At 47.6% G+C, this 12,947-nt stretch overlaps 1 protein-coding gene across 1 annotated transcript in view; it reads right to left on the reverse strand.

Moving 5' to 3' along the window:
* Nucleotides 1–1,272: 1,272 nt before the first annotated feature.
* The window catches only part of NKAIN4 (sodium/potassium transporting ATPase interacting 4), a 96,578-nt gene continuing 84,903 nt past the window's right edge, over nt 1,273–12,947 (reverse strand). Inside the window, 2 exon segments of the mRNA XM_033153993.1 lie at nt 1,273–4,207; nt 6,736–6,820. Of these exon segments, the coding sequence (XP_033009884.1) occupies nt 4,198–4,207; nt 6,736–6,820 (95 nt within the window). The 3' untranslated portion in view covers nt 1,273–4,197.

Here is a 12,947-nt window from a genome sequence, read left to right on the forward strand (position 1 = left end):
GCTTGCTTATTGTGAAACAACATGCCCAGACCACCTGATCAGAAACAGCTTGCTGATTGGCGAGTCTGTCCTCCATTTGGGGCAATTCTCTTATTTCCTCAACCAGGTTTGGAACCCTGCCAGGAGTGGTTGTGGGAACAGCTCCCCGATTACCAGCTCAATGGTCAGCTTTGGAGAGAGGCAGATAGACTAGAAGAGGCCACCTCCCCTCATGAGGAGGAGAGACACTCAATAAGCCAGAAGGATCAAGGCTTGATGGGTGGCACATTTAGAGAGGGTCCAAAGTAGGAAAAGATCAAGGATGGAGGAGTAGCAGAAAATGAAAGGAGTAAAGACCTAGACTGTGGGTAACCTTTGCTCTGTAACAGCTTAGGGCACAGGAAAAGGATGCCACTCTGGGCCTAGCCACCTCAGCGGTGAGTCAATGAGGGAAAGGGTTAACTGAAGGTAGGAACATAGGAAGTTGTCTTATATAGAGTTGGGCCAATGGTCCACAGAGCTCAGTATTGTCTACACCAGTGGTGGCCAAACTTGGCCCTCCAGCTGTTTTGGGACTACACTTCCCATCATCCCTGACCACTGGTCCTGTTAGCTAGGGATGATGGGAGTTGTAGTCTAAAAACAGCTGGAGGGCCAAGTTTGGCCACCACTGGTCTACACGGATTGTGATAGAGGGATTAATGGGGAAACAAGGCTGATTAAATGGACAGATTTCAGAAGGGCTCTGAGGATGAGAAAAGTTTTAAACTCATCCAAGGGAAGAGCTCCCCAGGTGTTTTCCGAAGGGAAGGGACCCCCTGAGACCCTTGGTGGGAGGGTATGTTGTTATTTTTTGAAGGGTGCATTGAAAACTACAATTTCCAAGGGGCAATGTAATGAGATGCACATGTGCCATCATCACTCATCAGCCAACAGAGCACTTGGGGGAAAGGTGAGGTCCCCCACCCCACCCCAGAATTATCCAAGAAAGCTAGTAAATACCAAACTGATTTTGAACTGAGCTTAACTGAGGATGTTTGCAGAAATGATTTGGCTGTGTGGAAAGGTGATTCCAGAATCCTCATCTAGCCTTATTTCCAATCAGAGAAAAAATTGCAAATGGCTATATTGTCAGGAGGCGTCCTACTCATAAGTAGAACCCTGGCTCCTCCCCTCTCTAGCAATTATTCCCTCTCAACCGTGCTATGGAGAACAGGATTGTCACCGTCCTTGAGGGGAACAGGGGATGTTTGATCAAAAAACGCTTGAATGATGGACAAGTCAAATAAGGTCTGTGTATTTAAAGCATTAATTTATTAGAACAGTAACAAAGAACAGAGAGAATCATGCTAATTAAAAACAAACAAACCAAAACCTCCTACTGTCTTCTAGAGGACTCCACCATGGGGTCCTTCACAGAACACCAGGCCAGATCACATGGAAATGTCTGCTCAACCAAACCAACGCAATGGGCTGAATGATGGTCCCGATCCTTGGCACACTTGCGTCCTGTGCCACTATGACGATTTGCTTGTGTGTTTCCTTCATGCTTTCTCCTTGGACCATTGTAGTCCTCTTCAGAGGTGCAGGCATGCAAGTCATGGCTCATGGTCACTAGCAGAACCCTATAGGTTATATGGCTTAATGGAGAGGGGAGAGGGCAGAAGCTGTCTGCCTGTGGATGTGGGCTGTGGACACACGTGTGGATCTTCGCTCTTAAGAACACAAGAAGAGCCTGCTGGATAAGGCCAATGGCCCATCTAGTCCAGCATCCAGTTCTCACAGTGTCCAACCATAATGCCTGTGGGAAACCAGGGAGCCGGACATGAGCACAAGAGTAACTGTACCCTCTTGTGGTTTCCAGCAACTGGTATTCAGAAGCATCCCTGCCTCCAGCTGTGGCAGAGGCAGGACATAGCTATCTTGCAAGGCTGAGAAGAAGGGAGTCCTGAAACTTGACTCGGCTCTTGGCCCACAATCCGATTCACACAATGTCATATTTGAGCATCGGTCGCCTGGCTTCTCAACCCCAGAGAAGAATGTTAAGAACAAGTGTCTGTCTCTTCCTCCTTTTTAGCATCTGGAAAGTCCTTGCGATATGACTGTTGCAGATTAACTTTTTATTTTTTTATTTTTAAAGGCACATGTGGGTTGCCTGTGACAGATGCAGGGTCTTGGCATCACAGCAGATGGAAGAATTCTGCAGAGAGGCGCCCTTTTGCTTGAAACACTTGCCGCCTTGCTATGCATCAGTATTCCCAAAAGGCCACTTGGTTTTGCAGACAACAGGTCCAGAGCTCAGACCTTCGCAAGTGGTCAAGTTGTGTAATAAAGTCGACTCCCCGTCCCCATTTAGCACAAAGGACATTGTCGGTGGGCATGGTCGCAAATCGAGAGAGAGCTGACGTAGGAGAATGTGCATGTGTGTTCTGCTCCGCGATGGCATCCATGGGATCCAAAAAGTAATAATTGGGAAAAAAAGAGGGAAGCTAAAAAGTTGCATTGACGACTGAAGGAGACCCAAGAGCAGCTTCAGCATGGGATTGTGTTCTGGGATGAGGATGGAAGGCAGCAGGTAGACATGGCATGGAGTAGGTGTGAATTGTAGAGAAGGAGCAGTAGTGCAAGGACAGTGGGAAAGGGTGAGAGATGGAGCCATCGGTTTGGGGAGGGGGCTGTTATACAGAAGGGAAAGAACAAGAGAAAACTCTCAGCCGCAATATATGTGGCACGTGACTTTTTCTGTGGACAATGGGATAAGTTGAGCTCTGCTTAGGTCAGTCCAAAAGTTCTTCTAGCTGAGCACCCTGTTGCTCACACTGGCTGATCAGAGACCTTTGAGAAGCCCCCAAGCACGGCGTGAAGGAAATAGTCTTCTCTGTTGACCCCCAGCAACTGGAACTCACCGGCAAGCTGTCTCTGAGCCTGGAGGAATGCCGACATGACTGGCAGCTGCTGTCATGGACATAGCCACCCATGAATTTATCTAATCCCTTTATAAGACCACAAGAATGAAGCTAACATTCGGACAAAGATCAATCTCGGGATCCTTCTAGCACGAAAGGCTTGAGAAACCTGCCATGGCGCATGATATCCACGGACGATCTATATGTTTGTGGAGATCTACTAAGTGTGGGATGTCTTGTTACAAGTGCAGAAACTCAGGTGTCCCCCCCATCCTTTTTGAAACCGCGGGGTAGCTTTGTACAGCATTGCAGTTACAATGAGGTAGGCCCACTGAAAGCCAGCTAAAAATAGCTTTGGAGGATGGATCCAGCAAAGGGGCTTGCCAGGTAACCACCCAAGTGATAGACCATATGAATGGAACCTTTGGTCCTCCAGATATAGCTTAACTGCAGCTCCTGTCATCCCTAGTCATTGGTTATGCCTGCTTGGGCTGACAGACATCATAGTTCTCCACATCTCTGCAGACCTTAATGGATGAGGGTACAGAGAGACAGAATAACATAGAATTGGGTTCTAAATAGTTTTCCTATGACATCTAAAAAAAACCCCACCACCACCAAGTAACTTGTAAATTCAACCAACACTTTGTCCATTATGGGAAACGGCAAGGTGAAACAGTTTGAAGTGGGTCTGGAGTTTGGGGGAGTGGGAAGAACTGTAGAGAAAGAGGGTGGGGACAAAAGCAGACTTAGTTGGCCCTGCCTGTCACTGGCTCAGCTATGCTCTCTAGCGCCACCTACTGTTGGCCTCCCTGTCTTCCACCCTGAATGAGCACCAGTCTCTACTGGATCAGTCCATTTGTCACAACGAAGTGAAAGCAATGATACCTTGGAAAGGAACCACACTCAAGGGCGTCCCTGGGAAAGATGAGTGCTACAGAGTCAAGTGGAGATTCTCCAAATACCTTCTTCTGATTCTCAATGGAGTGGGGTGGGGAAGGGAAACAGTATTTCCTCCCCCATTCATTCATTCATTCATTCACAGCAAAACCTGCAAGTCCACTAATGAGCTAGCACATTGAAGAGACATTGGCATGAGTGGCTGGCCAGCAAAACGATATTTGGGTCTGAATGCCCACTTGTCGGAGTCCGGTCATCTTGTTGTGTATGTGCATATCTGCATGTGTGTTGTTGTTTTTGTGTTCTTTCAAGTGGAATGTGTTTCCCATCTCTTTGCATCTGGGACATCTGGCATTTGGGGATGAATCTGTATGGATGGTTTCAGTCTGTCCAGACTCTGGATCCTTGTCACTTACGCAGGCCTGCAGAAAGTGAGAGGGAAGGAACGAAGGAAGGAAGGAAGGAAAGACATCAGATGAGAGCTCAGAATATGACACATACTCAAAGGCAGTTGTCAGGATGCCTTTCCTTGAATACCCTCCTCCCATTAAGAGTATCTAAATTGAGTAAAGTAAGGCATTAACAGCACATGGTATATTGTAGAAAGAGCCTTTCTCTCCCTGCCGCACCCCTCAAACACCCCGAATTCTGCCTTTGATTTTTTTAAAATATATATATATGTAAATGTGAAATATGCAATATGTGTGTGGCCATCACTGAGTATGGGGAGGGGCAAAGATGGCAGTCAAGGAGCTACGCAGGCCAATGAAACTCCTTCCCCTCATCCCTTGGAAATCCTGCTCAGCCTCCATACCATTTTCAGAGAGTGCACCCAGCACAGCCCCTCTACATTACAGTTGCACTCCTGAGGACTAGTAACTTTTTAAGCAACAAACAATCGAGGAACAAGTGCAAGTCGGGGTTACTGAGGTGCCGAGTTCTGAACACGTTTCTGTGCAATTGTGGGACTCTCACAACACACACAGGAGGTATAATATTTCTTCGGCTGCATGTACCACTCATTAGGCAGGTGGTATTGTCGTTTTAAAATGTACCATCTGGTTTTCATGTCCCAGGAAAGGTTACAGCATTTTAAAATCCAGAATTAAAATCAGAATAAGGTGGGGTCCTGAAGCACATATCTCAGGCTAGGATAAAGAGGTGTATCTTCAGAAAATGCTACCTATTACTAATACTACTAGAAAAATGCCTGTTGTTCTTCCTCTCAGGAATCTCCCCAGGCCACAATGCTCCTCCCCAGCCTCCCTCCCTGTGTGTCTCTGGTCCAGCTTGCCACTGGCACATGGACCATAGCTGTCAACCTTCCTTTTTCTTGCATTGGGAAACGGCGCTGGAATAAGGGAATTTCCCGCAAAAAAACGGAAAAGTTGACAGATATGACATGGACCCCGGACACTCCTACTCCATGCAGACCTTCATAGGATTGTCTTTTGAATCTACACTGCACCTTTTTGGGGGGTCATCCAACCCAGCCACACAAACACACAAAAGAGAACCCCACCACCACCACAAGTACATTTTGTTCCACTTCAGCTTCAAGCTTCCTTCCGCTGGATTAGTAAATCAAGGCGCTGCCTCGGATCCTTCAGAGGCATTGCATATTCCCTCCTTGCAAAACCTACAGTGCTGGAAATCAATATTTAATCTCTTGCCTCATCAATCTAAACACGGTGACAGAATGAGGGGGGGGAGAATGCAGTTCCGGACCAAAAACAAAAAAAAAACCCAAAGGTGTTGGCGTTGAAGAGCTGACCTCAGGCCATTTTTGCAAACTGTTGGCGCCAGTCACAGAACGAGATTCCGGAGCGACGAAAGCAAGCACTTCTTCACGCTGAGAAAAGTTCGCTTACGGAATTCTCTGCCACAAGATGTAGTGACGGCCGCCAACTATGACATCCTTGAAAGGGGATGGCCACTGTGAGAACAGGATGCTGGCCTAGACGCGCCATTGGGTTCTTGTGGTCATGATGGCTATATGCTTCTCCCAGGATTGGAGGGAGACTGCCTTAGACTATCCATGCCTTGGGAGTTTTTGCAACAAGAGGCAGTCCGGATGAGCCCTTAAGTCTTAGCACTGCCCTTGTAGAACTCAACAGGGAAGAGGAGGGACAAAAAAGCAGAATTTGCTCCAGCTCCACCTACTGTTGGCTTCCCTGTAGGGACAAAGGTGGTGCTGTGGTCTAAACCACTGAGCCTCTTGGGCTTGCTGATCAGAAGGTCAGTGGTTCAAATCCCCATGATGGGGTGAGCTCCTGTTGCTCTGTCCCAGCTCCTGCCAACCTAGCAGTTCGAAAGCATGCCAGTGCAAGCAGATAAATAGGTACTGCTGTGGCAGGAAGGTAAATGGCGTTTCCATGCGCTCTGGCACTCGTCACGGTCCTCCATGCGCCAGTAGCGGTTTAGTCATGCTGGCCACATGACCCGGAAAACTGTCTGTGGACAAACGCCGGTTCCCTCGGCCTGAAAGCGAGATGAGTGCCACAACCCCATAATCGCCTTTGACTGGACTTAACCATCTAGGGATCCTTTACCTTTTTACCTTGACCTCCTTGCTATGACTGGAACATCAGTCTCCAATCATAATGGGGCATTTGTGGTGGATTTATACTGGAGTGTACAAACATCATTCCACTTTTTAAGTTGTTCTCCAATGTTTCCCCAGTGTTGCAGCGTTACTGGTGTTTGGAGGGCCAGTCTTGCATTATCGCATAACAGAAGCAGGACGAAAACAGACCTGGGAATATTTGTTGCAGGATTCCAGCAGGGAACCCATGGACCATGCACCAATTTGAAACGGAGCAGTATGCCCACCCTGAAACCTTTCCAGGCACAAGCAGAGAGTCCACATATATCCGCCCCGGTTACCATCCTGAGCACAAATCACCTCGAATGCACAATGGGAAAGACGTCTGGAGCGGCCCATACTTACAGGTATGTCTGCTTGAAGAAAAGGTTTGAGGGCTTTTCATTGACATGGTAGAGAGGGAATGGGTCAAATCCACCAATGAAATCAACTGAAAGAAAGAAAATCCAAAACTCATGCATAAAACAATGATATGGTTGAAACAAAACGGAAGGAGTGTGGAGATGGAAAACGGTAAACCAAAGGGTGAGGGGCGTGTGTGGAAGAGGCCAAATACAAAGGTGCTCACCAGCAAAGCCTGAGGGCAGAATCCTGCCAAATTTAAGCACATGCACACCTTGGTGATTTCAATGGGAGACTAAAGGACAGGCTTCACTCGCCTCCACTGAAATTAATTGGATGTAACCATGCTTAGCTCTGGCTCATTTGTTCCCTGGGTTCCTTGCAAACTCCTATCAAGAAAGTCAGTGTGGTGTAGTGGTTAGAGCGCTCGGCTGTGACCTGAGAGAGCAGGATTTGAATCCCCCACTCAGCCATGAAGCTCAGTGGATGACCTTGGGGCCGTCACTGCCTCTCAGCCTAACCTACTGCGCAGGGTTGTTGCGGGAGATTAAATGAGATGGGGCTCCTTGGAGAAGACGTTGTGATATCAATGCAATAAAATAAATAAACACTTAAAACGGTAATGCTGGCAATGTGGACTTCCAGGATGAAACAACCATCCAGGAATACAACGTACTTCTTTTGGTCAGGCACCAGTAAAACAATCCAGAAAGGATTTGCTTCCTTTCCACAGTTAGCACAGTGATGCAGTGGCTCAATATTTGGGGTTCCAGCCCAGCTGCTGGAAGGTCTGAGAGGCCTTGGAGTCTGAGAGCATCTCTTGAAGTACTCGTTCCTCTGGCCCACCATAAGCACATCCCCAGCTCCATCTGGTACGCAGGCTGAGACCCTCCCTGCCCATGGACTGTCTTGCCAGAGTGGTGCATGCTCTGATTATCTCCCGGTTGGATGACTGCAATACGCTCTACGTGTGGCTACCTTTGAAGGTGACCCAGAAACTACAACTAATCCAGAATCTGGCAGCTAGACTGGTGACTGGGAGTGGCTGCCGTGACCCCATAACACCGGTCCTGAAAGACCTACATTGGCTCCCAGTCTGTTTCCAGGCACAATTCAAAGTGTTGGTGCTGACATTTAAAGTCCTAAACTGCCTCGGTCCAGTATAGCTGAAGGAGCGTCTCCACCCCCATCATTCTGCCCGGACACTGAGGTCCAGCACCGAGGGCCTTCTGGCGGTTCCCTCCCTGTGAGAAGTGAAGCTACAGGGAACCAGGCAGAGGACCTTTTTGGTAGTGGCGCCCGCCCTGTGGAAAGCCCTCCCATCAGATGTCAAAGAAATAAACAACTATCTGGTGTTTAGAAGACATCTGAAGGCAGCCCTGTTTAGAGAAGTTTTTAATGACTGATGTTTTAATGTATTTTTAATCTTTTGTTGGAAGCTACACAGAGTGACTGGGGAAAACCAGCCAGATGGGTTAATTAATAATAATAATAATAATAATAATAATAATAATAATAATAATAATATCATCATCATCACCATCCCAACTTGCCTGTCCATAGTCTGAGCCGGTCAGACTTTGAGTCCTCTCCAGGAGTGATACCCACCCATCTTCCTAAACATACACTCTTCAGTAGCCGGCCTGGAGCATTTGGGTGCAGAGAAGCACCCATAAAAATAAGCAGCTGGCCTGTTATACCAACCTATTCCCAGAAACTGTGCCTGTAGCTTTAAAAATAAAAAATAAAAAAATCACTGCTCTTTTGTGAATGGCATTATAATTAGGGTTGTTCACGCATTATGTTGAACACAGGTTACAAGCTATCTCTGCACATGCACAAGTGTTTGTGTGGGAAGGTGTACTCTTGATCATTGGCACAGCTTTATTATTTGTGTGTTGGGGATACGCGGGTGGCGCTGTGGTCTAAACCACAGAGCCTAGGGCTTGCTGATCAGAAGGTCAGCAGTTCAAATCCACAGAGCCTAGGGCTTGCTGATCAGAAGGTCAGCATTTCGAATCCCTGTGACGGGGTGAGCTCCCGTTGTTCGGTCCCAGCTCCTGTCCACCTAGCAGTTTGAAAGCATGTCGAGTGCAAGTAGATAAATAGGTACTGCTCCGGCGGGAAGGTAAACGGCGTTTCCGTGTGCTGCTCTGGTTTGCCAGAAGCAGCTTAGTCATGCTGGCCACATGACCCAGAAGCTGCCGGCTCTCTCGGCCTATAGAGCAAGATGAGTGTGCAACTCCAGAGTCGTCCGCGACAGGACCCAACGGTCAGGGGTACCTTTACCTTTACTATTATTTGTGTGGGGTGTGTGGGGTATTACACACCTCTGTTGGGGTAACATGTCATGGTGCTTCAGGAACAGTTTGTCCACCTTTGGGCCCCATCCTGCACTTAGCGGTCACCTGTGGCTCCTGGAAGCTGTCGACATGCAACAGCCGCCACACCCTAGGAAATGGCTTCGACTGGCTGGCTAAATGAGGGTGGCCGATGGGTCTCAAACTCTCAGTGACTTAGGGACTTCCCCTGCATGAGAAGACAGGCTCTGGTGGATTTTAGCGGGCAAGACCAATAGTGGTTCCAACAGTCAACAGCCAGTGTGGTGTAGTGGTTAAGAGCGGCAGACTCGTTATCTGGGGAACCGGGTTCGCGTCTCCGCTCCTCCACATGCAGCTGCTGGGTGACCTTGGGCTAGTCACACTTCTCTGAAGTCTCTCAGCCCCACTCACCTCACAGAGTGTTTGTTGTGGGGGAGGAAGGGATAGGAGAATGTTAGCCGCTTTGAGACTCCTTCGGGTAGTGAAAAGCGGGATATCAAATCCAAACTCCTCCTCCTCTTCTTCTTCTTCTTCTTCTTCTTCTTCTTCTTCTTCTTCTTCAAGAAAGTGGTTTCTGCATGCGCTGCAGAGGCACGTGAGGGGGCTGGTGGGGCTCATCAACCTGGGAAGGGAGCCCATCTATGAGAAGGAAAACTCCGGTCCTCAACCTCTGCTGTCGTTTGGGATATATTTGGGAGAAGAAAAGACTAAGGAGCAAACCCAGAATGGAGCTCCTAAGATGGTCGGATGGCGCCATGTATGCCTCCTTCAGGCAACTCCTGCTGCTAAGCTGGTGCCAGTCATACTGCTCTGCTCTCCTTTGGACCACACCAGCGAGGCCGAGAAGGGGGGGGGTCGTGTCATCTGGGCAGCCCCGGACCTCCAGAGAGGTGACTTTGGTGCTGCTAAAACAGCAGTTTGACTTCACCCCCGGAAGTGTACTCCATTGCCTGTTGAGACACACAGGTGCCAGCAACAAGGCAACGGGTGGCCAGCTGGAATCCTCAACAGGCCAACTCTGTGCTTCAACATTATAATGCAGGTCCCAGTTGTTGAGCTATTACTCCCAAACTGAGTAAAGTGTAAATAGCGAGTTGCGTTATTGTTTCCGCTCCCCCCGCCCCCCCGGTGAAAATTGCGTTAGCGCCTGGCAAGGCACCTCTGCGCTTATAAACGACTTCCTGCTCCGGAGCAAAGGAGTGTTTTCAAAGAAACCCGCAAATGGGAGAGAAAATTAAAAGGCAGCTCAAATTGGCTCAGGTCACTGGAAGGCTCTACTGCTGAGAGTGTGAAATATTGATGGTTTGTCAGTGTTAATTATTGAGGCTGGCATTTCGGAATTGGAATGCCGGAAGAGGGGAGGGGGGGGAAGGATTTGCTGGGGAAGGTGGGGGGGGTGCGCTGAAATTAGCTGCTGTGAATTTCTCAATAAATCACTGTCCCCCCCGCCAGCTCAGTGACATCTCTTTTTATTGTATTGGATTTTCTCTTGAGATTCACCCCCCCCTCACCTAGCCTGATCGACTTCCTCCCTACCCCCCCCCCATCAAAGTTACTCCTTTTTTTGCAAATATATAGCCATAGTTATTTTAAAACAAGCCATATATATATAAATATATGTATCAAATATATATATGTATCACACACACACACACACACACACAACACACACCATAGCTGTCAACTTTTTCCTTTTTTTAAGGGAAATTCCCTTATTCCGAATAGGATTCCTCGCAAGAAAAGGGAAAAGTTGACAGCTATCTCTCTCTTTCTCTCTCTCTCTCTCACACACAGGTATATTCCAAAATGACAAAATCCTTTAACCAAACCACAGCCAAAATTAACAATCTGGCTTTTCTCTCCAGGATTAAGTGGGAGCTTTGTTTGATTAAATTACAAGTTATTTCCCACTTCTCTCTTCTCCACCTCTTTCTTTATATATATATATTGCTCAAGTTAAAAAATATCAGAGAACCAAAAATAAGTGTAAAACATACACCCAAAATAATATGGTTAGAATAGCAGTATGAGATCGGAAGATGATCGGCGGGCAATAATTGATTAATGATTAATGGTTTAATCGTGTGTTTATTTAATTATTAATCAATCCATTAATTCTGGGATTTCGTTCAGAACAGGTGTGGGTAAACACCAAGGTCTTAAACATGCACCTGAAATTACAGATGGTTAAAGAGTTAAATGAATTTCCTGTTAAAAGAGCCCCCTACACTGACAGACCCATTACTTGGGGCCAGACGGTAAATGTTAGGATCTCTTTGTGCCTCCAAAAGGTTCTCTACCATAGAAGGCAATAGCTTGGCAAAGAGGTTGAAGGGGAGAGTTGTTTAGTACTGGTACTTTGTAAGCAAGTAAGAAGACCTTGACCAACTGCTGTGATTTGTTGACCCTACTAAAATCCAGTGGGCTGAATATTTAACACCTCTTACTGGAACGAATCCCCACAACGGAGTGAGCTCCCATTGTTTGGTCCCAGCTCCTGCCAACCTAGCAGTTCGAAAGCACATCAAAGTGCAAGTAGATAAATAGGTACCACTCCGGCGGGAAGGTAAACGGCGTTTCCGTGCGTTGCTCTGGTTCACCAGAAGCAGCTTAGTCATGCTGGCCACATGACCCGGAAGCTGTACGCCGGCTCCCTCGGCCAGTAAAGCGAGATGAGCACCGCAACCCCAGAGTCGTCCGCGACTGGACCTAATGGTCAGGGGTCCCCAAGAAGACCTTGAACCCTGCCTGGTGGCATATAAGCAGCCAGTGCAGCTGCTTCAACAAAGGTGTACTATTTTGACAACTGTTAGCTCAAGGCAGCAACCTCACGGCAGCATGTTGCAGTAACTGCAGCTTCCGAACCACCTCCAAGGGCAGCCCCACACAGAGTTCATTGCAGCAATCAAGTCTTGAGGTTACCAATGAACTGGCTGAACACGGCAGATTAAGTAACTGTTTAAAATTAATCTCCCAGTGGGGCAATAGATAGGATTTGGCCACTAAGATTGCTTCACAAATTCAATTCAACATTTGCCCCCTTGGGGAGATATCACGTCTTAAGCACATGCTCAAGCAACAGTGATCAATTTAAAGTTTATAATCAGAGTGGGAAACTAGATGTTACTGGACTCCAGCAACCATCATGCCCAGCCAAGAAGGTCAATGGTCAGGGATGATGGGAGTTGCAATCTAAAAATATTTGGAGGACCAGACGATGCCTCCAGAAGTTGGTACCCTCCAGATGTTATTGGACTACAACTTTCATCATCATTGTTCACACTGGCTGGGGCTGATGGGAGCTAGTCCACCAACATCTGGAGAGTATTAAGTTGGCTACCACTAGCATAGACTCAAGCAAAGAATCACCTTGCCGACAAAGGTCCGTATAGTTAAAGATATGGTTTTCCCAGTAGTAATATACGGAAGTGAGAGCTGGACCATAAAGAAGGCTGATCGCCGAAGAATTGATGCTTTTGAATTATGGTGCTGGAGGAGACTCTTGAGAGTCCCATGGACTGCAAAAAGATCAAACCTATCCATTCTTAAAGAAATCAGCCCTGAGTGCTCACTAGAAGGACAGATCCTGAAGTTGAGGCTCCAGTACTTTGGCCACTTCATGAGAAGAGAAGACTCCCTGGAAAAGACCCTGATGTTGGGAAAGATGGAGGGCACAAGGAGAAGGGGACGGCAGAGGATGAGATGGTTGGACAGTGTTCTCGAAGCGACTGGCATGCGTTTGGCCAAACTGTGAGAGGCAGTGAAGGATAGGCGTGCCTGGCGTGCTCTGGTCCATGGGGTCACGAAGAGTCGGACACGACTGAACGACTGAACAACAACAACACAAAAAGCATAGACTCACCCCAAGAAAAAAACACCACAACATCTCACCTA

Source organism: Lacerta agilis, chromosome 6 (genome assembly GCF_009819535.1).
Source record: "Lacerta agilis isolate rLacAgi1 chromosome 6, rLacAgi1.pri, whole genome shotgun sequence".
NCBI lineage: Eukaryota > Metazoa > Chordata > Lepidosauria > Squamata > Lacertidae > Lacerta > Lacerta agilis.